Here is a 25496-nt window from a genome sequence, read left to right as displayed (position 1 = left end):
AGTGCGGCAATTACTCCCAGTGGGGAGAGTGGCTACGATGTAGCAAAATACTGGCCTAGTGTGGCCAGGGTGTGCCGGGTTCAGCAAAACTACTCCCAGTGGGGAGGTTAGTGTTTGTATGTTTATATGTTTGTTTGTTACTGGGCAATTCCACGGAAAATTGACTTTTTGTCACATCCATAATGCCAGTGAAATGCCTTGGCATTTGTATGATGTGAATGATAACATTCATTTTTTGTGCATTTGTTCTTATGTAGGCCTACATTCTTCAGACAAAAATAGCAAATGCTCAAATTTCATGTAATCATTCACATCATACCATACCATCACATTTTATTGACGTTATGGATGTTACAAAAAACGTAATTTTCCATGGAATTGCCCTACTATTGGTTTAGGCCTAGCCATCTTCATACTTTAGTGTGATTGTCTGTTTGAACTTTTATTTTGATTTATCAATAAACCGGTCATCTCAATAATTTACTTCCTTGTTTGTGTTTACTATTCTCCTTAACTAGTTCTCCTTTACTAGTTAACTAGTTACGCAGCCATATGCCCCTAGACATTTTAACATCCAGGCGTAACCGTAAATGTGAAGGCAATCTATTCGCTTGTTTACAGCTGGCGACTGTTGGGCATGTCGCCTATAAGGAATTTTGCAGCCGGCATTCACTGCATTTTTGCCAGTGAGGTGTAGACTGGAGTTTTAATTAAACTTCCCCTGAGTGTACCAGCAAACACTAGCGAGCCGCCGGAGAAATGAGGGGATGCATTATCTTAATCAGTTTTGCGGCTGTTTTTTATCCGATTACACCGATTCCATCGGCGTCGCCTCTGGACTCCGAACCTGTACCGACCGCGTCGGTCCATAAGAAGAGCGGCTGCATCAGAGTGAACCACTGTAAATGCATCATGATGGACGGGTCCGGGATTATTGACCTGGGCGCGCTCGGGGACGCGGATGGCTTTCTAGAGCACCTCAAACCGCTGCGCTCAGTCGGCTCCCTGGCCACCACCGAGGTGATGTTGTCCTTCAGCCCCTGTCAGCCCTTTTCCGAGCCCGAGGACGTCACTGGGACGAGCTGCACTGACGTGGCCGCTTGTCTGGTAGTCAGGTCAGATCAGATCTGGTTTAACAGAAAATCTTCTAATTTTTAAAACTAGTACAGTGGCAAAAGGCAGTGATAGGTTGACGGGTTGAACGTGGGCTAAATGTAGTTTTGCTCTATTAATTTATTTACTTTGGAATGTATAGACTTGACAGGTTGAACGTGGGCTGAATGTTATTTTGCTCTATTAATTTATTTACTTTGGAATGTATAGACTTACCCTGGTAGTTATTCCAGTGCATTGCAACCTGTCACCAGTAGCCTATTTGCTATTGACTTAGTAAACATGATCAGCCCTACTGCACCTTCTATTACTATCTTGTAGATTTCATAAAAACAGTTCAAGACCCATGGATCGGTATCTCAACTATGGAAGGCACATAGATAATCAGTTCTATTACAACAGTTCTACGAAGACACTAAGTGTGTCCTACTCGGGTGAGTGCCTGCAGAAGACTATCCTGGGCAGAATCTTGGAAAAAAATAATATTGCTTTTGCTGCTGTTATGTGTCTTTGCTATTTGATTTGATTTATTTGTAATAAAGACATATCCAAGGGATAGAAAAAAACAATCATGACAAAGTGCAAGCACTTTATTTCCATCATGGTCCCTGATGTTACAAGACAGGACATATATCCACAAACAAAACAATTAAACATCATAAAAAATAGACTATGAGAGGCTAAACATATAAAATAATCTTCCCTAACCCTACCTTTCTGTATTAAAGTGCAATGTGCACATAGACAACACCAACAGACTCACATGGAGGAAGTCACATGGAGGAAGACATGTTAGTGTCACTAGGGATTTAAATTGTCCATGAGCCAGGATTTTACCTTTTTCCTGAAACGATGATAATTGTCTATGCTCTTAATTTCCAAAGGTACCGGTAGTTTATTCCAGATCACCACACCACAGCTATTGTTACTGTCTGTCTCAGTCTTGGTGCATAGGCCTCCTGTCTTCTGCTCTCAGTGCTAACTGCTAGCACATAGCTATAGTGTCTGTCTCTCCCTGTCTTCTGCTCTCAGTGCTAACTGCTAGCACATAGCTATAGTGTCTGTCTCTCCCTGTCTTCTGCTCTCAGTGCTAACTGCTAGCACATAGCTATAGTGTCTCTCTCTCCCTGTCTGTCTGGGCCTCATTGCTGGCGTACATCCACCCTTTGACAGTGATGTCAACCAGCAAAACATTTACTAACTTGGGCAGAATCTTGAAAAAAAAATGTTGTATTGTTTTAACTTCCGTCCTGCTGTGCATGTGTTTTTCTGTCTGTTTCTCTGAACACTGAGTTCTCTTTCTCAGTGCTGGCTTACAGCCACCCTCGCTCTCTCTCTCTCTCTCTCTGTCTGTCTGTCTGTCTGTCTGTCTGTCTGTCTCAGTGCTAATGCAGAGTTGGCCTGTCTTTCTCTCTGTTTGTCTGTCTGTCTTTCAGTGCAGGTGTACAGCCACCCTCTGTCTGTCTGTCTGTCTGTCAGTGCTGTCTATCTGAGTGCTAAGGCAGAGTTTGTCCATCTGTCTGTCAGTGCTGGCGTACAATCACCCTCTGTCTGTCTGTCTGTCAGTGCTGGCGTACAATCACCCTCTGACGGTGGTCCACTACCACTGCAGCCCGAACCGCTCGCTCTCGTCCACCCTGACCTTCAGCGCGGAGGTGCCCCTGCAGATCTGGGTAGAGAGCCCCTGTGCATGCCCAAACGCCTGCACTCTGGAGGATGTGGGGCCTGGCACCATCTTACTCATCATCCTCTGCCTCAGCGCTACGGCCTACTTCATCTTAGGTAACTCATGGGAAATCCCCCTGAATGCAGACTAAAATGTACTATAATTTACAAACTCAAGCATCTTAAGTCTCCTCCTTCTCTTGGTCTGCCTCAATACCACTAAGGACTTCATATTTGGTGACTTATCTAAACTTTCATCTCAGAAAGCAAGGATAAGATGGCCGAATAGGATGAGTTAAAGTATTCTTGCAAATTCATTTATCAATGTCTCCTGCTATCTGTTCCTCTGGCTCCTCCTGTGCTTATTTGGTCACTGCAGGTTCTATAAGAATTCCCTGAAGAATTGTACCAGCATGCAGACATCCCTACCCCTCGATGTTAGTTAAATAATGCAAATGAGGCTTGCTCAGTCTTTAAAAAGTTGATTAAAATTCTGAGCACTTGCACCCAGAAGAACCCTAAGGGTTCGTCAAAAAGTTTTCCATTACGGCAGTTCTCTGGACTTTATCTGGCGTTGACTTTTTAAAAATGCTTTTAAATGTTATGAAACCTTGTCTCTGCACTCCTCTCAGTACTAACCCACATCTTACACACACACACACACACACACTTTCCTCTGTTGCAGGTGCATGTGCCCTCCGACCCTTCCGGACGAGGCGAGCCGGTGTCCAGATCGCTCCGGAGGACAGCGTGTGGTGTATGCTCTGCTACCAGTTCACTGACCGCCACCGGCCACGCCGTCGCAGACACTATTCGCGGAGGGAGGACACACTCTAACGTGTGTGTGTGTGTGTGTGTGTGTGGTGGGGCGGGGGGGGGGGGGAGGAGGAGTCTAGAGGTCAGGGATCTGGCCTTTCAAGGGGTTACCACTATGGTTCTTCTGAGCAAGGTACTTGACCCCAAGTTGCTCCAAGGAGAACTTTCTCATGTGTCCCCAGTACACTGAATCAAGTGGCTCTGAAGGTGTGAGCGTGTCAGCTAAATGACAAATAATGTAAATGGTGCATGATGCGATCGCACCTTCATGTGTCTGGGATATCACAGACAGCCAGATTGAGAGAGACAGAGTCTTTCTGTCTCTGTCTCTCTCTGTGTGTGCTCTCCCAGTCTTTCTGTCTGTCTCTCTCTCCATATGACTGTCTGTGTGCCATCCCAGAGTCTGTCTCTCTCTCTGCTATCCCAGTCTCTCTCTCTCTCTCTCAATCTGTCTGTCTCTCTCTCTGTCCGTCTGTGGAAGAAATGGCTCTGAAGGCAAGTGTCAGCTAATGACAAACAATGCAATGGAAGCTGCTCTCTGAAGAAGGACACCATAGCAAGTGTGATTGTGAATGTGTATGTGTGACAGAGGAGGCCAATGATGAGTAAACTCTTTTCATTTATTTAATTGATGAAATTTTATTTCTTAAAATTCAAAAAAATAGTTAGCTAAACATTTATTGTAAAATATATATGAATTTTGTTAAAATGATATAACTCTGTTTCCATAAGTTACTGTCCTAAACCATGAGAAAATGTTAGCTTATGTTATGGGATATATGACTTGTGCATAGCACTTGATTCTTTCTATAAAGAATTAAACCTCTATAAGATTTGGAACTTATTTAGCAGGTTTCCTGTGCTGTTGAAATTAACTTCATATCACCTGAGATCGGCCCTCCATTTGTAAGCTAAGAAAAATGGCCTGGGCCTACCACATTAAACACTGTATACACCAAATACCCATCTCTGTCTTCACATAGACTTCTGTTACACAGACAGAGGACCATTCTGGAAATAAAATCTATGTCATAGAATTCTAAACATGAGGGACAACGGACAGATAATTCTACAGAGTGGAGGCAAGACCATCAGCTGAGTCCAGAAGTCATCAGAACATCAGAAGTCATCAGAACTCACTCTCATTGGTCCACACCAACCAGCTCCATATTGGTCCCAACATTCTAGAACACTTCTGGATATATTTGTCATGTCTGAAGGTCTACTTCTTCAAACTAATATTTACTGACCAGCGTGAGCACGGATAGCACGAGACAGTATGGCTAATGTGATAACGATAAGGTAGTTTACCAGGAGAGACCCCGTTTCTGTAACATTATCTTCATTACAGTGTAGCTTTATACGTCTAAATAAGTCTCTCAGGAACTCCGTCCATTTCAACAGCTTCATTCATATATGACCAGATAACGACTAGCCACAGGCTGGCACAGAAGAACACCACTAGATGAGAGGATGTCATTGATTCATAAACTTCAAAGCAACATGTTGTAACACCATCACAACATACGTTGGTTGTAAACTTGGTTTTGAAGAGTAGTGTTTGTACAAAACAAAAGATATAAAACAGAATCAACCAGCCGGCTGGTTGGGCAGAAAAACAAACAGACTTTCTTCATTTAAAAACACGGAGTCTCTAAGACCACAGAAGAGACTCATTCATTCAGAAAGTCTCTGTGAAAGGAGAAGACTTGTTCAGTTCTACAGCCAGCGGGCACAGCACTTGCACCCAAAAAGTGTAGCAGACCTCTAGGTTGGCATGACAACGACAAACACGACTGGCATCTCCTTCAGAAGTGCTGGATTACCTCAGGTTTAGCATCACAGATAATCAGGCCAACTGGGGTGGAGACTGACCAATCAGAGACAGACAAGACGTTAGTGGAGAATGACCAATCAGAGACAGACAGACAAGACGTTAGTGGAGAATGACCAATCAGAGACAGCACGTTCAGTAGGAGACCAAGACATGCTGCTCTGACTCACTCGTTCCTCACGTACAACGCGTTGCTGGGTCTCCATACAAATCTCAGGATTTAAAAAAAACAAACTACAGAACCAATGACTTCACCATATGAGCTATGACAAACATTGAAAAATTAGCAGGGACATACATACACATATATACACACACAAAAACATTCAAAACATTCATTCAAAAAGAAAAGACGAGATGTTCACAGATGATGTATAACACTAGGTGAGGGTTGCTGCATGTGTGGAGTTACGCGTGGGATAGACTCAGCAGGTTTTAAAGTGCAGGTCGAGAGCTGACCAGACAGCAGCTGACTGTGGAACACACAACACCCTGATCGGGCACACATCTGGGCCGAACACGGGCCAGATCCACACCATCTGAGGCAGACGCAGGAAGATCTGGCCCAGATCTCAGGACTCATTTGAGGAAGATATGGTCACATTCCCACCAGAGCCAGCTGGTGGGACATAAACTAAATGTCCCACATCTGGACATTTCCGTAGTCCCTAACACCACGTCCTAACGGTCGACACGTGTGACACGAAAAAACATCCGCAATGAAAAATGTCATATTTAATGGATTCAGCATAGACAGAGAGTGGACAGTCCTTCAGGGTTCTTCAGCTGCCATGCAACCCGCTAAAGCCTCCACTCACAGCCTCTCTAGAGGGGATCTTGCTGAAGTGGAGCTCATGTGTGGACAAGCTGAAGAACTCTTCAAGACCATGTGCCCCCCCCCCCCCATTCATTCTAAAGTGTGCACTGTCGTCTACCTCCTACTCAGTGTGCACTAACTCTAGTGTGCACTAACTCCTACTCTCCTACTCAGTGTGCACTAACTCTAGTGTGCACTAACTCTAGTGTGCACTAACTCCTACTCTCCTACTCAGTGTGCACTAACTCTAGTGTGCACTAACTCCTACTCTCCTACTCTAGTGTGCACTAACTCCTACTCTCCTACTCTAGCTAGCTCCTACTCTCCTACTCTAGTGTGCACTAACTCTAGTGTGCACTAACTCCTACTCTCCTACTCTAGTGTGCACTAACTCCTACTCTCCTACTCTAGTGTGCACTAACTCTACTCTCCTACTCTAGTGTGCACTAACTCTAGTGTGCACTAACTCCTACTCTCCTACTCTAGTGTGCACTAACTCCTACTCTCCTACTCTAGTCTAGTCAATCTGCCCCTGCCTCAGTGGCGCACACCCTGCTCCTTTAAATGGAGTGATGGATTCTGGGAAAGAAGGGAGGATGAGGAGGAAGGGGTTGGTTTGCAGAGTAACAGCTCCACTTGCAGCAGAGCATGCAGGAGGAAGATGTGTGTGTATGCACAAAATGGAGAGAATGAGAGAGAGAGGACGACAGACAGAGAGTGACCAAGAGAGAGGCAAGCCATCAATGTAACATAACAGAAAGGGAAAGTGAATGACAGAGAGAGAGAAAAAAAGGAGTGTCATAGAGAGAGATGTGTGCAGCCATGTCTGTTTTCCACTCATAGCTGCCGGACCAGCCGACACAGGAAAACAAACATGGGGACAAACATCATGTCCTCTCACTACTAAATAACCTTCACCAGCACCACTATGGCTCATCAACACACTGCATGCCCATCTCTAGGAGTCAACAACAACAACAATACACCCACACCTCCACCAAACAATACAAATTACACACCCAACACACCACAAGTCAGTCAATACCAATCCAAAAATACCCCACCATCACCCAGAAACGGCTACTGGGAGTGTGACATGCAGGCTATGAGCTGTGCTTCAGAGAGGGGAGATGACTGAGAGACCTCTACGTCTGCAGCCACTCTCTCAAGGGCAGATGAGCTGTGCTTCAGAGAGGGGAGATGAGTCTGAGACTCTCTCAAGGGCAGATGAGCTGTGCTTCAGAGAGGGGAGATGAGTCTGAGACTCTCTCAATGGCTGATGAGCTGTGCTTCAGAGAGGGGTGATGAGTCTGAGACTCTCTCAATGGCTGATGAGCTGTGCTTCAGAGAGGGGAGATGAGTCTGAGACTCTCTCAATGGCTGATGAGCTGTGCTTCAGAGAGGGGTGATGAGCTGTGCTTCAGAGAGGGGAGATAAGCTGTGCTTCAGAGAGAGGTGAGGGGGAGATGGCCGACCTGCAGCAGCATCAGGGATTCAGTTCTCATCGCTAACGTCAAGCAAAAGCATGCGCTGCCAGTCCCTCTGAGAAAGTCAGTGACTTGAATGAAAAAGTCCAGCCTTCAGTCCAGTCCGAAGGGAATCTCTGCACTGTGCATATTCCCAATCTGTAGGGAATCTGGTTGATGGCGTGCATATCCCCAATCTGTAGGGAATCTGGTCTATGGCATGCATATTCTCCTTGAGTGCCTTAGTAACATTAGTGCTCAGGGTTAGAGTCCAGAGCGGCAAACCGCTCAAATAGACAGGAAGTCCTCTGGGAAGACTAGGAGTGGTTTGGACAGTGCAAGGCCTGGCAGAGGAAGCACTCAGACAGACAGAGACAGTCAGACAGACAGACAAACAGGCAGACAGACAATCATACAGACAGTCAGTCAGACAGACAGACAAACAGGCAGCGGTTCTGATCCAGGAGGGGTCGGGTGCTGAGTGGCATTTCTCAGCGTCCCAACTGGAACCTCTGGAGCCTAATGGGTCTCGATCACCACGGGTTCATACACGCCAGCGGTCACCCTGCACAGAGGAGACAAACGGGAGCATGACACGTGAGCATCAGCAAACAGAGTCTGTTGCAAAGGTCAGCCATCAGGACAGGTGCTCAATTGCGTGTGCTGCAGGTACAGGTAGCGGCCTCACCTGCTGCCCAGCTGAATGCCACTCAGAGCCGTCGTGCCATCCCTGCTGACGAACAGACGCAGGTTGCTATCTGAGAGAAGGACGAGAGAATTATGGTGAGGGAGGGTGTGTGTGTTTGTATGTGCATGTGTGTGTGTGTGTGTGTGTGTGTGTCAATCATTCATGCTGCTTTGAAATCCTTATGATAGTGCTATAAAATACATTCTGGAGATAACCCAAAGATATCCTAACCTATTAAACCCATTTTATGACAATAAAAGTAAACCGTTTGCTTAAGCAAATACAATTTGCAGCTAGTGTAGGTGCTGTATGCTGCACTTCACTACTAAGAATATATCAGCCACCGAGCTGCGGCTGACCTGCGAGCTGCCATAACGTTAACGTATAGCCTCTGACGCTGGGTGCCTGCAGTCTGGATTGAGTGCTGACGTGGGGAGCTCTGATGGCGACGTCGGGAGCCATGAAGCAACAAACGGTCCTTGCTAAAGCCACCGAGCTGCTGATCAGCAGGAAGATCGCCCATCATGACTTCAGACTGTTGTTCTTCCAGTGCTCTGCTCTCCAGACTGCCAGTAAATTCTCTGAGTTGGTCAGTGAAAGAACTTTGTTGGTCTTGCATTGGCAGTTTCACGCGGGTCATCATTGCCCTTGGACTTTTTCAGCCGGTAGGAAATTGGACTAATTTTAACATGATTATTATTATTTTATTTATTTATTTTCAATTTGCTGTGTTGTCTGTCTTGTATGTCTTAGTGTCACGGGAACGCTGGTGACTACGCCGCTCCGTCCGGCATCTTTTGTGTTTGTTATTTTTTAAATGTTTTTGTCATGTGGTGTCAACGCTGGCGACTACGCCGCTCCGTCTGGCATTTTTTGTCTTATTGTCTTTTGTTTTTTGTCAATGTCTTGTATGTGGAGCGCTTTGGGTTGCACTCTGTGCATTTTTTCCCCTTCCTCCTCTATAATGTAATGTATGTTATCTTATTATTTATTTATTTTACTTTGTTTTTATTTTATTTATAGGCCTAGACCTAGACCTATACTTTTTTTTCTCTCTCTTTTTACATCTTGTTACTTCATTGTTACTGTAATCTCGGCTTCATTGAATATGAGGGCTTCCTTCAATGACCCTCCAAGAATAAATAAAGGTTGAATGAATGAATGAATGAATGAATGAAAGTTTAAGGAAAACACTGGTCAAATTGAACTATCTGCAGTGAGAACGACCTTCATTACACTCAAGCTATGGTGACAATCAAGACTGCCATTGACTCCCATGGGTGACTGGTTCATAGGGATTAGCCACATACCCTGGGCTCAGGACGTGTGTGTGTGTGTGTGTATGTGTGTGTATGTATGTGTATGTGTATGTGTGTGTGTGTGTGTGTGTGTGTGTGTGTGTGTGTGTGTGTGTGTGTGTGTGTGTGGCCTCCTCCTACCTTCAGTGTTGCTGATGTCAGCAAAGTTCTGACTCTGGACGATCTTCTCCACGATGTCATCAGCGTCCATGCGGGTGTCGTTCACCCACGAGGGGTGGCTCTCCACCGAGTCCTGCTTCCTCCTGGACACACACACACACACACACACACAGAGAGAGAGAGAGTCTAAGGACCGCTGCTCACCAATGGCAATCCAATCACCAACAGATCAGTTGTGGTTCAGATCTACTTTCTGATGCGTTAGTTTCACTGAATAATGTAATATGCTGGCCATTACGTTGCACTTATACACTACACACACACACACTCACACACAGTTTTACTGAATAATGTTATATGCTGGCCATTACATTGCACTTATACACTATACACACACACACACACACACACACACACACACACACACAGTTTCACTGAATAATGTAATATGCTGGCCATTACGTTGCACTTGTGAAGTAAAATACATTTATCCATCTACAGACAATTTCTATTAAAATCAAAGCTTTTTTTCTTTTATCGATTCAATCTGGACACCAGAAAGAAAGAAAGATGTAGAGAAGGACACAGAGAGAGAGAGAGTGTGAGAGAGAGAAAGTATGAAAGAAAGAGAGAGAAAGAAAAGAAAAAGAAAGAGGGGGACACAGAGAGTGAGGGAGGAAGAAAGAAAGAAAGAAAAAAAAAAGAAAGAAAGAAAGAAAGAAAGAGAGAGAGAGAGATCCCACAATGTAGCTGTATAAAGCTATAGTGGCGCTGTATGGTGCGGGAGCTGCAGCTGCTCTTACCTGGGGGGCCGGTTGCTGGGCAGGATGGGTCGGGGGGGTCGGGGGGGTCTCTCTGGGCGCAACTCTCCCTCAGGGGGGGTGTCTGTGGTGTGGCTGAACCCCCCCGACGCGCTGCTTCCTGTGGAGGTGTTCCTGCGGTGGGTCAGGTCAGACAGGCTGGATGAGCATGAGTGCTCCGTGCTGTAACCTGGAGCAAGGGACACACACACACACACACACACACACACACTTTAACATACAGTATACTCATACACACACACACACACTTACTTATACACACACACACTTTATACTCATACACCTCACATAGAGGCACACAGACACATTAGCACACACACATCAACACACACACACATACACATTAACATACAGTATACTCATACACACACACACTTACTCATACACACACACTTCATACTCATACACCTCACATAGAGGCACACAGACACATTAGCACACACACACACACATCAACATACACACACACTTTTTAGAGTGTGCGTATGAGTGGTTGCATATTACAGTATGTTAAAGTGTGTGTGTGTGTATGTTTACCATCCACCTCACACACAAGCACACAAGCATGCTCTCGTGGACGCACATTACAGTGAATCCTCAATCATAATATAAGACCTGTCCACTGAGCCCAATAGAGGAAGTCTCAGCCCAGTTCAATAGACCCACATGCTGTGGATGAGGGACCTTTAACCCTTAGAACCCTAGACTGTTTTAAGGGCATGTTCACTACCTTTAGTGTGGATGTGGATGAGGGGCCTTTAAGAAAACAGAGTAAAGGGATGTGAGATCTAGGATACAGGTGAGCTGACTAGGAAGGAAACTCCATTTCCTAGACCATAACAATGCCTAAACACACTAAACAAACATGAAGTGGTGCATAAGTAAACACACACACACACACACACACACTGACTCAAAACATGTCTTCTCTTCTTTTCTACTCTCAAGAAACAATAGTGTGCACATAGACACACAGGGACATGAGTACAGGCACACTGACCAGACAACTTGCTCTGCTAGCTTTTATACACACACACACACGCACACGCACGCACGCACGCATGCACGCACGCACTGACCAGACAACTTGCTCTGCTAGCTTTTATACACACGCACATGCACACACTGACCAGACAACTTGCTCTGCTAGCTTTTATACACACACGCACGCACCAGACAACTTGCTCTGCTAGCTTTTATACACACACGCACACACGCACGCACCAGACAACTTGCTCTGCTAGCTTTTATACACACACACACACACACACACAGATGGGACAACCTGCCCTGCTGGCTTGCGTACACACACGCACACACTGACCGGACAGCTTGCTTTGCTGGCTTGCGTAGCTGGAGTTTCTGGAGTGGCCCGTGTGGAAGGACTCATCTGGACTGGAGGCACTCAGCTCCCCCTCCTCTGGCAGACCTGATACACATGGAGCACAAGAGTTAGAGTCACACACACACACACACACACACACACACACACACACACAGAGAGTAATTGGAGGCCCTGACTAGAGCAGTGGCGACTCTTACCTGTGCTGAGCACGGAGGGGCGCTGCTTGGCGAGGCGGGGCGGGATCTCCGCACCGGTCCCCTCCCCTTTACAGTCCAGCTGCAGGGAGGTGTCTCTGCCCGACACCGTGATGGACTTCGCCGTGCTGGGCGGTCTGGAGGCGGAACAATTTAGTCAATTCCATTCAAAAGAACCTAACCTATCCATCAGGCGTTCCATTCAAAAGAACCTAACCTAACCTAACCATCAGGCGTTCCATTCAAAAGAACCTAACCTAACCATCAGGCGTTCCATTCAAAAGAACCTAACCTAACCATCAGGCGTTCCATTCAAAAGAACCTAACCTATCCATCAGGCGTTCCATTCAAAAGAACCTAACCTATCCATCAGGCGTTCCATTCAAAAGAACCTAACCTAACCATCAGGCGTTCCATTCAAAAGAACCTAACCTAACCATCAGGCGTTCCATTCAAAAGAACCTAACCTAACCATCAGGCGTTCCATTCAAAAGAACCTAACCTATCCATCAGGCGTTCCATTCAAAAGAACCTAACCTATCCTATCCATCACGCGTTCCATTCAAAAGAACCTAACCTAACCATCACGCGTTCCAAGAAAGCAGCAACAGTAAAAGGACTATTCAACACTACTAGGCATATAACATATAGGAAGTGCATGACCATAGACTGTATAGAACTGGACAGAGTGGTTGCATTCAGCAGTGTTCTATGGAATTGAAGCCTCATACTGCCTAGACGGAGTATAGTGACAAAAACAGGACAAATGGCCAATCTTCTAGCAGTACTCCAACAGTAATCTAGCAGTAATCCAACAGTAATCTAGCAGTAATCCAACAGTAATTTAGCAGTAATCCAATGTCCAGCAGTAATAATAAGTCACCTTTGATTACCAAGAACATGAAGTGAAATGTTGTGCTATGAGGTGAGCCAATACAAAAGCTCAAGTTAAAGGGACATTTTACTAACAAAGGCAAAGCTGATTGTTCCAGTGAAACCAAGAACCACTTTCAATGACAAACGCTGGTCACTAGAGGGAGCTGTTGGATACATTTAACAGCACAGAGCCTTGCATGAATACTCACGTCTTAAAACATGGATCTCCAGATAACAGAGTCATTCCAATGGTCACCTGATGAAAGAAAAAAAATAGGACATAGTATTTAACAGCAGAGAAGTCAAAACAGACATTGGTGTACATAGGCAAATACGTATCTGTGGATGCAAATAAGAAGTCTCCCTTTTGGTTTTAATGACTGCTCACTCTCTTGGATGGAGAGTGCCTTTAAACCTGACTAATCAATCTCTATGGGCCCAGACGTTTGGTTTTGTTCTGCCTCTTGCTACTGTCTGTGTGTGTGTGTGTGTGTGTGTGTGTGTGTGTGTGTGTGTGTGTGTGTGTGTGTCCTCACTTTCAGTATGGAGTTGTCCTGTCGAGTGTTCTTGGTATCGTAGCCCTCCAGCAGACAGCAGCGCACAGTGGAGCCTGATCCAGCAAACTCCGCCAGGTTCAGATCCGCAAAGCCCAGCTAGGGGGAGGGGAGGGAGAGAGAGAGAGAAAGAAAGAGGGTGAAGAAAGAAAGTAAATGATTTTACATTTGACTTTTACAACAGAGGAATAACTAGAGAGGACACCGAGAGAAGCCCTAAAAAGGGCAGACCATAATAAACGTCCAGCCCCTCATGTGAGTGCCCACCCACGGGCTACTCAGGATCTAATATCCTCCATAAATCGTTTTTCTCTTTCCGTGGAGACGCTTCCTCCTGAAGCTGTGCCTAAAACAGATGCCACACGATGGAAAATGTCCCACAGCACTTGGTCCTGAGGACTCTAGACTCCATTAGGACACTGAGGACCCACATCACTTGGTCCTGAGGACTCTAGACTCCATTAGGACACTGAGGACATTAAGTCATGTTTATATAAGCAAGTGAAGCACTGAGCAGAGCTAATGCTGAAGATTCTGGAGGTGAAATTGGGTGAGAACAGGAGCAAAGCCAAGGGAGGTGAGCAGTGTCCAAGCATCATTAGGTTTCATCTCACCGCTGTCTGGAGGACGCTGCCTAATACATCACTACCATCATCACTATCATCATCATCATCATCATCCTCATCATCCTCCTCCTCATCATCATCCTCCTCCTCATCATCATCCTCCTCACCATCATCATCATCATCCTCCTCACCATCATCATCATCATCCTCATCATCATCCTCTGATCCTCATCATCATCACCATCATCATCATCATCCTCACCATCATCACCATCCTCATCATCATCCTCCTCACCATCATCATCATCATCCTCATCATCATCCTCTGATCCTCATCATCATCACCATCATCATCATCATCCTCGGATCCTCATCATCATCACCATCCTCATCATCTCCAGAGGAATCTCACTTGTGCTTCTATAAGAACCCTTCTCCTGTTTAGAACACTGATGTTAGGCACATGCCAAGTGCAATAAGTGCACTATTCCACTCCTAGTAATAGTGCAGTTTTCAGCTCATAGTAATAGTGCACTATTCCACTCCTAGTAATAGTGCACTATTCCACTCCTAGTAATAGTGTGCAAGTGCAAAATTCAACTCCTAATAAGTGCTACCGAAGTCCACCTCTCCACCCACAGGCTTCAAGTATACTCCTTGATGTCTGTGTGCACACAAAGGCTCTCCTAGTAAACAAAACACACAACTGCACTTGTAGTAAACAAAATACACAACTGCAATCCTTATTGACCAAATCAAGTATACTACTGCACTCGTAGTAATCCAAATACACAACTGCACTCCTAATAGACTAAATCAAGTATACTACTGCACTCTTAGTAAACCAAATCAAGTATACTACTGCACTTGTAGTAATCCAAATACACAACTGCACTCCTAATAGACTAAATCAAGTATACTACTGCACTCTTAGTAATCCAAATACACAACTGCACTCCTAATAGACTAAATCAAATATACTAGTGCACTCGTAGTAAACCACATCAAATATACTAGTGCACTCGTAGTAAACCAAATCAAATATACTAGTGCACTCGTAGTAAACCAAATCAAATATACTAGTGCACTCGTAGTAAACCAAATCAAATATACTAGTGCACTCATAGTAAACCAAATCAAATATACTACTGCACTCGTAGTAAACCAAATAAAATGTACTAGTGCCTATCAATTCAAGTCCACTTCTCCATACAGTAAGTGCCCTACTAGAACACCATGTACACTACTGTTCTCCTCGCAGCGGAGACAACAGGTCACTTTGCTGACTCACAGGAACAAGGCTCTTCCTCCCGGAGACAACGCTGGAAAATGAGTGTTTGGGAGGATGAAAATAACGACATCCTCTCCACTGGACCTTGATGACCTCCGTTCCATGCTCCAGTAGACACTGTCTAGAAAACAGAACTGTTGACTTCTAACACTACAGCACTTAGCTGTTTACTTACAGTGAACTTTTTCCAGAGAAATGTCATGCAAAACATCTGTTGCATAAGCGTCCCAAGAGACCTGGAGGAGCACTGCTAGCTCACTTTGGCCTGCTTGTCGAGTTTCCATAATAAAAACCAAGCATGATAAACTTGCATGATATTACCTTATAAATTCCTAATATTTCTGGGGAAGCAGACAATAAATGACCTGTGTGATACTTTGCCAGAGAATGTGAATGCATTTCAAACACCACGGAATGGCCAGACTTTCAGTCTAAATGGAGCCCCACTACATAGGCATAGGCTACGCATTTCAAAACACTGCAACGTAAAATGACACAAAAAAGCTGTTTATGAATAGGTCTTAGTGAGTTAGGAGTCCTCTCGACTTAAGCTGTCCCAGACTTAGGTGCTACTTTTAGGTCTAAAATGCTTCGTGACTTAGGCCTACTTTTTTGTGAAAAAATTAGGAGTCCTAAAGTTAGGAGTGAAACGCCCATTATTTTTAGGAGTTGCACCTAAATTCGCCAGTTAGGAGCTACTTTTAGCCTTAAAATTCTTTGTGAATACGGCCCTGAATAAAAAGGCCTAGCCTAAATGAATCAAGGCAAAACAGCCTGTAGCCTAATGAAACATACGGATTGATGTAGTATCTTTGTAACATTATTAAATTATTCTGTTACTATGCCTACGTTTGCAAAAGAGAACATTTTAATTTGATTCTCAATAATGTTACATTTAATTTACATGTTGACAATGATTAGCCTAGTTTTGGTTGTTGTTGGCGGCGTTATTGCATGTTAGTTATGCCTACAATGCAAAATTGCTTCCTCACGATTGGAAGCTCCTGTAGCTGCATAGGATTTCAAAACACGGCAAAATGCCGCAGCTTTGTGAATAGGTCTGTGAGTAAGGAGTCCTCTTGACTTCTTTTAAGCTGTCAGAGGTGGGAAGGTGTGATTTGTTGGGGGCAGGGCCGATTAACTGGGCACAAATGTCTGATGGCCCCCCTTCCCCCCAGCCAACGTGAATCGGGTGGTTAGTTAATAGGCCTATCGTGAAGATTTTTCCTGCCATCAAAGGCACGAGCGAACATACAAACAGGGGAAATTGTATCCTGCTCTCACGACAATCACGCCGTTTTAAACTTAAATAGGTTAACATCACTCTTAAGTTCGCCTTCAAGCAAGGAAAACGATGATTTGAACACATCTGTTTCGTTGGAAGGGCAAGGGGTAGCAACAGGGCAACAGAGAGACAGGCCCGATGGCAGGGCTGTTATGAGAGTATTAAAATATGGGATATTCTACGGGAAAACATTAAAACGGCAAGACAGCGGGGGAAAGTTAAAATACGTGATATAACACGGAACAAGTTGGCATGCATTGTTTCGGTCTCCGTGCACAGGGATTATTTGTCATATTATTTATCACATATGATTATTTGTGAAATTGTGCAAACAGGCGCAACACATTTGAAAAGGAAGGACTGGTAGCATGCAAGCTCACGGGAAAGATTGATTTAAGAACGTTATCACAGTGTGTGGCTGTGGCGCGGGCGGAAGACAGCGACAATTGGCAGGGGAGGGTCATGTCTTTTTTAACAATTCTGTCGGAGGGTCATTGAACAATTTCTAGCAGGCAAGAGAGGGTCATGCAACTTGCAACTGAAGTACTCAAAATTCCTCCGGTGGCCCCTTCAATAAATAACGAACAGTCCCTAGATTGCTGCTGGGCTATATGTCTTGGTTCATGTCTGTCATTGCCGTCAAACGCATAGCCTATCTCGCTGTTGCATCCATTACAAACAAACATGCAATGTGAACGTCTGGGATTGGGGAGAGCACTAAATGCTCTACTGAATAAGCACGAAGTCAAACCTTTAAATAAAAAACACTCTTTAACAATCAAAAAAATAAAAAAATAAACCGCTAATGAAGTAAACTTGTGACCATCAAAAATCGTTTATCGCTTGTAACTCCGTGATAACAGGACGTAACATGAAGGCATTTGGCTGAGCAACGGAGGTTAATATGCTCTATATTTTGTCCAAATGATGTCTGTCTATCATCGTTGCACTCGGAGAAAACCAGAATGTTTAATTTGTCCTGCGTTTTAATTTGTCCTCCGTTTTTGCTACGGCTGCAAACGGGATTCACTCGCAGTTAACCAAATATTTCTTTATTAGGGCAGGGCAGGCATATTTCTGGCTATTAAATTATTTCTAAACCAGTCTGCTAAAGTCTGTAGTGAAGTCTGTGTAGGGTTTCCCAGGCTCCATTTCTTTTTACGCACCCTGCTCACTTGAGCCATCTACCGGTTGTTTGGGTTGTTGCAGCTTCTCACTGGAAAAATACAAATTAAAGTCGCGTGATACCGCGTGATCCCACGCGCGGACCGCGAGTGAAGCTGGCCAAGTCGAAGCACTGCCCACTGTAGATATGTAATGTGGGGTTTGTTTGTTTGTTTAATTTAAGGCCATTTCCGCAACTAAGGCTATTTGATGGCCAGAGCATTGTGTGTTACAGGTAATGTGGGGTAATGACCACTACACTAGATATGTAATGGTGGGTAATGGCCACTACACTAGATATGTAATGACCACTACACTAGCTATGTAATGTGGGGTAATGGTCACTACACTAGATATGTAATGGTGGGTAATGACCACTACACTAGATATGTAATGGTGGGTAATGGCCACTACACTAGATATGTAATGGTGGGTAATGGCCACTACACTAGATATGTAATGGCCACTACACTAGATATGTAATGTGGGGTAATGGCCACTACACTAGATATGTAATGGTGGGTAATGACCACTACACTAGATATGTTATTGTGGGTAATGACCACTACACTAGATATGTTATTGTGGGTAATGACCACTACACTAGATATGTAATGTCTACTACACTAGATATGTAATGTGGGGTAATGGCCACTACACTAGATATGTAATGAGGGGTAATGGCCACTACACTAGATATGTAATGGTGGGTAATGGCCACTACACTAGATATGATGTAATGTTTGGTAAGGGAGCTGGGGGTGCTGACAGGCTCTTGCATTGCAGGCCATCTCCATCTCTTCCAAGCAGTAACTTCACTCACCAAACCTGGCAACCCAGGCCGTCCAGCAAAGCCCCCTCATTTCCTCACCCCCCTGAGCCCTGAGAAATGCTTAAGCTCTCCTTATTAAACTCAAACACAGGCTGGCCACCAGACAGGCCTCAAACCTCGCCGAGACATGTTGATGTTGAGATGTTGACACTATGAAATTGCAACTATGTCCAACACACTGATAACAAGCCACCATGAGCCTGATACAACCCAAAACAATGTGTACGGACACACACACTTCAGAGACAGACGAGTCTTACGTTCTGTCCTGTTTCTTGTAACAGCCTGTGTGGTATTAGTAAGTTCCTGGCTGTTCCTGGTTGTTGACTCAATTTCCACTTCCAAGAATGTAGACTGACCGCTTCCAGAGGTGGGTTTCGTCCAGTGGCCCCGTTACTCAGAACCCCACTGGCTGCAGATGCCGGTGTTTGAGGAAGGCCGCTCCTACGGAGGCGAGGTATATTTAGCCCGAGGAAATCTAAAACTAGAGTGCAGGACGAGGAAACAAAGGAAGGAGTCCATTTACAGTACTCACGAGAGAGAACGTGAGCGAGCGCTTAGCTTTCTCTGCCATTGTGATTCTCCACACACCCCGTGGGAGGCCTTCTACACAGAGGACTAAAGCACCAGTCTAAACCTCACACTACAGTGTACAGAGGACTAAAGCACCAGTCTAAACCTCACACTACAGTGTACAGAGGACTAAAGCACCAGTCTAAACCTCACACTACAGTGTACAGAGGACTAAAGCACCAGTCTAAACCTCACACTACAGTTTACAGAGGACTAAAGCACCAGTCTAAACCTCACACTACAGTGTACAGAGGACTAAAGCACCAGTCTAAACCTCACACTACAGTGTACAGAGGACTAAAGCACCAGTCTAAACCTCACACTACAGTTTACAGAGGACTAAAGCACCAGTCTAAACCTCACACTACAGTTTACAGAGGACTAAAGCACCAGTCTTAACCTGGCTACAGTGTACAGAGGACTAAAGCACCAGTCTTAACCTGGCTACAGTGTACAGAGGACTAAAGCACCAGTCTTAACCTCACTGGGGCAGCCGTGGCCTACTGGTTAGTGCTTGGGACTTGTAACCGGAGGGTTGCCGGTTCGAACCCCGACCAGTAGGCACGGCTGAAGTGCCCTTGAGCAAGGCACCTAACCCCTCACTGCTCCCCGAGCGCCGCTGTTGTTGCAGGCAGCTCACTGCGCCGGGATTAGTGTGTGCTTCACCTCACTGTGTGTTCACTGTGTGATGAGTGTGTTGTGTGATAAATGTGTTTCACTAATTCACGGATTGGGATAAATGCAGGGACCAAATTTCCCTCACGGGATCAAAAGAGTATATATACTTATACTACAGTGTACAGAGAACTAAAGCACCAGTCTTCACCTCACTACAGTGTACAGAGGACTTAAGCACCAGTCTTCACCTCACAGAGGACTAAAGCACCAATATAATAATAAGTTTATTTTATATAGTGCCTTTCTCAAAGCCAAGGTCGCTTTACATAGTAGGAAAACTACACACACCTAAACTGTGCCCTGGTCAGTCACACATGCACTATACACCTAAACTGTGCCCTGGTCAGTCACACCTAAACTACACACACCTAAACTGTGCCCTGGTCAGTCACACTTGCACTACACACACCTAAACTGTGCCCTGGTCAGTCACACATGCACTACACACACCTAAACCATGCCCTGGTCAGTCACACATGCACTACACACCTAAACTGTGCCCTGGGAGGTGTCCTCACCTCGCTGCCATGTGAAGTGCTCCTGGAGGCCATGCTTGTTTACAGAACTGTGACGTGTGTCATGTCATGTGTGCAGAGAGGAAAGGCGGAAGGTAAATAGTGACCGATGTAAACAGTGCAGTCAGGTGATCCACTCAATGCTGCTGGTGTTTGTATGGATCATCTGACTGGCCAGCTGATGGCTTATGGCTTCTCACAAAGTGCCTTACGTAAGCAGTGACAGACAGGAGGAGAGGAGGGAGGAATGGAAGAGATGTCGGAGAGGAGGGAGGAGGCTACTGGAGGTCAGAGAGACGCACACACACACACACACACACACACACATACACAAATCTTTATCATGTAAACACACTTCAACTCTCTTAGAGGGCCTCATCTGTGTGTGTGTGTGTGTGTGTGTGTGTGTGTGTGTGTGTGTGTGTGTGTGTTTGGTTTGTGTGTGCCTGTGTGTGTGTCTGATGGCATGTTTATGCATCTGCCATATGTGTTTAGTGGTGTATAGGGTTAGGGTGTGTGTGTGTGTGTGTTATGTAAGAATTCTTTCATACCTTTACATACGCCTTTCCTCCCTTCAGCTCCTGTAAAGAAAACAGGAAAGCACAGATTAATCAAGGGATTCACGTCACACACACACACACACTGCACATGTACGTACACACACACACACACACACACACACACATATATAAACACACACACACACACACACACACACACACACACACACACACACGAATACTGCACATGTACGTACACAGTGTTCTGTGGAGAGGACTGAAAAGAGAGCTAAAGTTAACGCTCAGAGATGCGTTTCAGGACACTAAAATCTCAGTGGGTTACGAGAGCTAAAGTTAACGCTCAGAGATGCGTTTCAGGACACTAAAATCTCAGTGGGTTACGAGAGCTTAAGTTAACGCTCAGAGATGCGTTTCAGGACACTGAAATCTCAGTGGGTTACGAGAGCTAAAGTTAACGCTCAGAGATGCGTTTCAGGACACTAAAATCTCAGTGGGTTACGAGGAGGACAGGATGTCAGGAGGCGTCTGGCGCCCTTTAGAGCATTAAAGAGGAGAGATAAGAGAGAGAGAGGGGCGGGGCGGGGAGCAGGCACACAGACGTCTGCTGGAGAAAAGGGAGTGCAGAGGGTGTGTGTGTGTGTGTGTGTGTGTGTATGTGTCATCTGACGCTGCAGAGGTGGTCAGTCAGGCTACGGACACAGAGATAAGGGAGACCAAGAGGAGGCTTTGGGCAGATAAAGTCGTCCCATGAGCCGTAGTGATAAAGAGCCGTCCCGTGAGACGTCTCATGAGCCGTAGTGATAAAGAGCTGTCCCGTGAGACGTCTCATGATCCGTAGTGATAAAGAGCTGTCCCGTGAGACGTCTCATGAGCCGTAGTGATAAAGAGCCGCAGAGATAAAGAGCCGTCCCGTGAGACGTCCCATGATCCGTAGAGATTAAAGAGCCGTCTCATGAGCCATAGTGAGTTACTTTGAGTGGTCAGTGATTTGGAGTGGTTGGGTCTTTTGAGTGGTCAGTGATTTGGAGTGGTCAGTGATTTGGAGTGGTCAGTGATTTTGTGCGGTCACCTTTCGAACAGAGACCCTGCAAGCGCACGGGTCCAGGATGCCAGTGGTGGGGTTGGCGCTCATCTTGCAGACGAAGGAGAACCTCTTCTTCCAGCGAACGCAGTTCTCCTGCACCTCCTCCCTATTGACGAGAGAGAGAGAGAGAGAGAGAGAGAGAGAGAGAGAGAGAGAGAGGGAGGGAGAGAGAGAGGGAGAGAGAGAGAGGTGGGGAAAAGGTTAGAATTTCTTATGCTTTGTCAATGCTGCATTAGTCACATCACATGCCAACAAAGCTTATTGAGTTGAGAGTGAAAGAGAAAGAAACAGTGATGTGGGTGAGAGGGTTGCAGAGGGCACTAAAGCAGAAGAGAGAGAGAGAGAGGGGGGGGGGGGAGCGGAAGAGAAAAAGAAAGAGAAAGAGAAAGGGGGAGCGAAGGAAAGGGAGTGATCTGGGTAAGAGTGATTGGCAGGGTAATAAAACAGAGAACCAGAAACAGAACTGACACACACACACACAACACATGCACTCAACACGCACACAACACGCACACAACACACGCACACAACACGCACACACAACACACGCACACAAACAGCTGTCTGCTGGTTTAGTTCCATGGGAAGGACAGTGGTGACAGTGGAGAAAAAAGTGACCCAGAATGCTTTGCGCACAGCCATTGCTTCTTTTGCTACGGAGAACACTTGAATGTGCCACCTGTTAGGCTACATCTCTGTCCAACTGTAAACAATCTTGCCATTCTAAAATTAGTCTACGGCTCTTCTGCATCAGACACTATGAATGGTTATGAAAAAGAAACAAATTGTAAAGACACAGTCTGGAGGACCACTCCGATGATAATGTTGCAAAAAAGATGTCCATCTTCAAAGACACCACGGTCATGTTCACAATACTGACTGACCCACAGAGCACATATGGTTGCACAAGCACAAAATGCCAGGAAAAAAATCAATCAAACAACCACACACACACACACACACACAGTTGAATAGATATTCATGAAAAATGTGTGCTACTATTGAAACTCTGGTTGTATGGTTTGTGAATATGCTTGAGGAGAGGTCAGTGTGCATCTATTAATACGACAGAGAACACACAGTAGAACAGAGTCCTGCTGTAGAGTCATATTCACACACACACACAGTCCAATAATATGGCAGTCTATAAGTACTCTCACACACAGTCCAATAATATGGCAGTCTATAAGTACTCTCACACACTCACACACACACTCACACACAGTCCAATAATATGGCAGTCTATAAGTACTCTCACACACTCACACACACACACACACACAGTCCAAGAATATGGCAGTCTATAAGTACTCTCACACTCTCACACACTCACACACACACAGTCCAAGAATATGGCAGTCTATAAGTACTCTCTCACACACACACACACACACACACACACAGAACACGCAGCAGAACAGAGTCCTGCTGTAGAGTCAGGACTACAAATCAGCCCATACCCACTCAGACTATTCATCAACCCAAGGGAGCCCTGATGTGGCCCTGATGCGGCCCTGATGTGGCCTTGATGCAGCCCTGATGCGGCCCAGATGTGGCCCTGATGCAGCCCTGACCCACTGAGGTGATCAGAGCTGCTCCGCCCCATGCGCAGGGCCCTTTGAGGGCTCTCTGTGTAGAAGATGGCACAGTGCCAACGCAGGCAGCTGGCCTCGTCCACAGCCCTCTGTGATGCCACGCAAGATGGCGCAGTGCCAACGCAGGCAGCTGGCCTCGTCCACAGCCCTCTGTGATGCCACGCAAGGGAGGGGCACCGGCTGGGCAGACACACACACACACACACACACACACACACACACACGAGAGTCCCACTGGAGTGCTATTTTGCTCCTTACAGAGCCCTCTATTGTAACTTAAAGGGCCATGGGGGGGCAGCCGTGGCCTACTGGTTAGCGCTTTGGACTTGTAACCGGAGGGTTGCCGGTTCGAACCCCGACCAGTAGGCACGGCTGAAGTGCCCTTGAGCAAGGCACCTAACCCCTCACTGCTCCCCGAGCGCCGCTGTTGTAGCAGGCAGCTCACCGCGCCGGGATTAGTGTGTGCTTCACCTCACTGTGTGTTTCACTAATTCACAGATTGGGATAAATGCAGAGACCAAATTTCCCTCACGGGATCAAAAGAGTATAAATACTTAGACTTATATGTGTTCAAGAGCATCCACCAGAGAGGACCATGCATGCACACACACACACACACACACACAAACACCAGAAAGGGGACCATGCACACACACACACACACACACACACACACGCACACCAGAGAGGAGATCAGCCCACAGGAGATGGACCAGAGCAGAATTGGTCCGTATTGGCACACACACGCACGCGGGGAGAAAAGTTCCCCCCCACACACACACACACACACACACACACACACACGAGAGGGGACCAGCCCACAGGAGCCCACTCATGCCGGTGCTTATATGTGCTACGCTTTAGCTGGAGAGAGTTCGCTCACTCGCTCGCACTTGAGTGTGTGTGTGTGTGTGTGTGTGTGTGTGTGTGTGAGAGCGAAAGGCAAGTGGCGTGTGGTATGTGGGAACCAAGCCAGACAGGAGTTTGATTATTAAATACACACACTCACTCTCTCACACACACACACACACACACACACACACTCTCTCACACACTCACTCTCTCACACACACACACACACGCTCTCACACACTCACTCTCTCACACACACACACACACACACACACACACACTCTCTCTCACACACTCACTCTCTCACACACACACACACACACTCTCTCACACACACACTCTCTCACACACTCACTCTCTCACACACACACACACACACTCACTCTCTCTTACACACACACACACACACACACTCACTCACTCTCTCTCACACACACACACACACACACACACACACACACACACACTCACTCTCTCACACACTCACTCTCTCACACACTCTCACACACACACACTCTCACACACTCACTCTCTCACACACACACACTCTCTCACACACACACTCTCACACACACACACTCTCACACACACTCTCACACACACACACACACACACACACACACACACACACACACACACACAACGCACAACACACACACACTCCACTTTCCCAGCGCTTATCGTTCTGTGGTGGGGATAATCACAGCCCTCCTGCCCCCCTACACCCCCACAGCATTCTTCTGCCACATTCCACTGCCCCCCAGGCCTTTGTTACATCGCCAAGGTAACCACAAACGCCTTGTATCCACGGTGACACTACGCCAAAGACAAGGATAAAAGATGGAGCATGACAGAGGGAGAAGGAGAGAGAGAGAGAGAGAGAGAGAGAGAATGGGGGAGAGAGAGAGAAGGGGGGGGGGGGGGGTCTAAGGA

The 25496-nt window shown here is 46.0% G+C and overlaps 2 protein-coding genes across 6 annotated transcripts in view; one reads left to right on the top strand and one right to left on the bottom strand.

Annotated features, from left to right (window-relative positions):
* The first annotated feature begins 477 nt into the window (after nucleotides 1-477).
* LOC121715188 lies at nucleotides 478-2948 on the top strand. Its single transcript, XM_042100640.1, has 3 exons — nucleotides 478-1115; nucleotides 1435-1547; nucleotides 2680-2948. The coding sequence occupies exons 1-3, from the start codon at nucleotides 760-762 to the stop codon at nucleotides 2928-2930; spliced, it is 720 nt and encodes a 239-aa protein (XP_041956574.1). The 5' UTR covers nucleotides 478-759; the 3' UTR covers nucleotides 2931-2948.
* Nucleotides 2949-4217: 1269 nt separating this feature from the next.
* fam102aa (family with sequence similarity 102 member Aa) overlaps nucleotides 4218-25496 on the bottom strand; it is a 38066-nt gene continuing 16787 nt past the window's right edge. The window contains exons 3-13 of one of the 5 annotated variants that reach the window (XR_006033543.1): nucleotides 22102-22222; nucleotides 21063-21092; nucleotides 13590-13706; nucleotides 13263-13309; nucleotides 12181-12314; nucleotides 11963-12067; nucleotides 10621-10807; nucleotides 9839-9960; nucleotides 8400-8469; nucleotides 6592-8276; nucleotides 4218-6542 (exon numbers count right to left, since the gene is read on the bottom strand). Coding sequence is in view for 1 of the 5 variants with exons in the window: in XM_042100618.1 (XP_041956552.1) it covers nucleotides 8231-8276; nucleotides 8400-8469; nucleotides 9839-9960; nucleotides 10621-10807; nucleotides 11963-12067; nucleotides 12181-12314; nucleotides 13263-13309; nucleotides 13590-13706; nucleotides 21063-21092; nucleotides 22102-22222 (979 nt within the window). In the remaining 4 variants the exon portion in view is untranslated. Of the gene's footprint in view, nucleotides 8277-8399; nucleotides 8470-9838; nucleotides 9961-10620; nucleotides 10808-11962; nucleotides 12068-12180; nucleotides 12315-13262; nucleotides 13310-13589; nucleotides 13707-21062; nucleotides 21093-22101; nucleotides 22223-25496 lie in introns of all 5 variants that reach the window. The other 4 variants (XR_006033545.1, XR_006033546.1, XR_006033544.1 and 1 more) reach the window with 4 other exon arrangements.

The sequence above is a fragment of the Alosa sapidissima genome, chromosome 8, assembly GCF_018492685.1.
Source record: "Alosa sapidissima isolate fAloSap1 chromosome 8, fAloSap1.pri, whole genome shotgun sequence".
NCBI lineage: Eukaryota > Metazoa > Chordata > Actinopteri > Clupeiformes > Clupeidae > Alosa > Alosa sapidissima.
This window is presented reverse-complemented; position numbering and strand designations above follow the sequence as displayed.

Coding starts and splice junctions, on each gene's coding strand:
- LOC121715188 (XM_042100640.1), top strand. CDS start 760: ATGAGGGGATGCATTATCTTAATCAGTTTTGCGGCTGTTTTTTATCCG. Junction 1,116..1,434: donor GCCGCTTGTCTGGTAGTCAG/GTCAGATCAGAT, acceptor ACTATCTTGTAG/ATTTCATAAAAACAGTTCAA. Junction 1,548..2,679: donor ACTAAGTGTGTCCTACTCGG/GTGAGTGCCTGC, acceptor TCTGTCTGTCAG/TGCTGGCGTACAATCACCCT.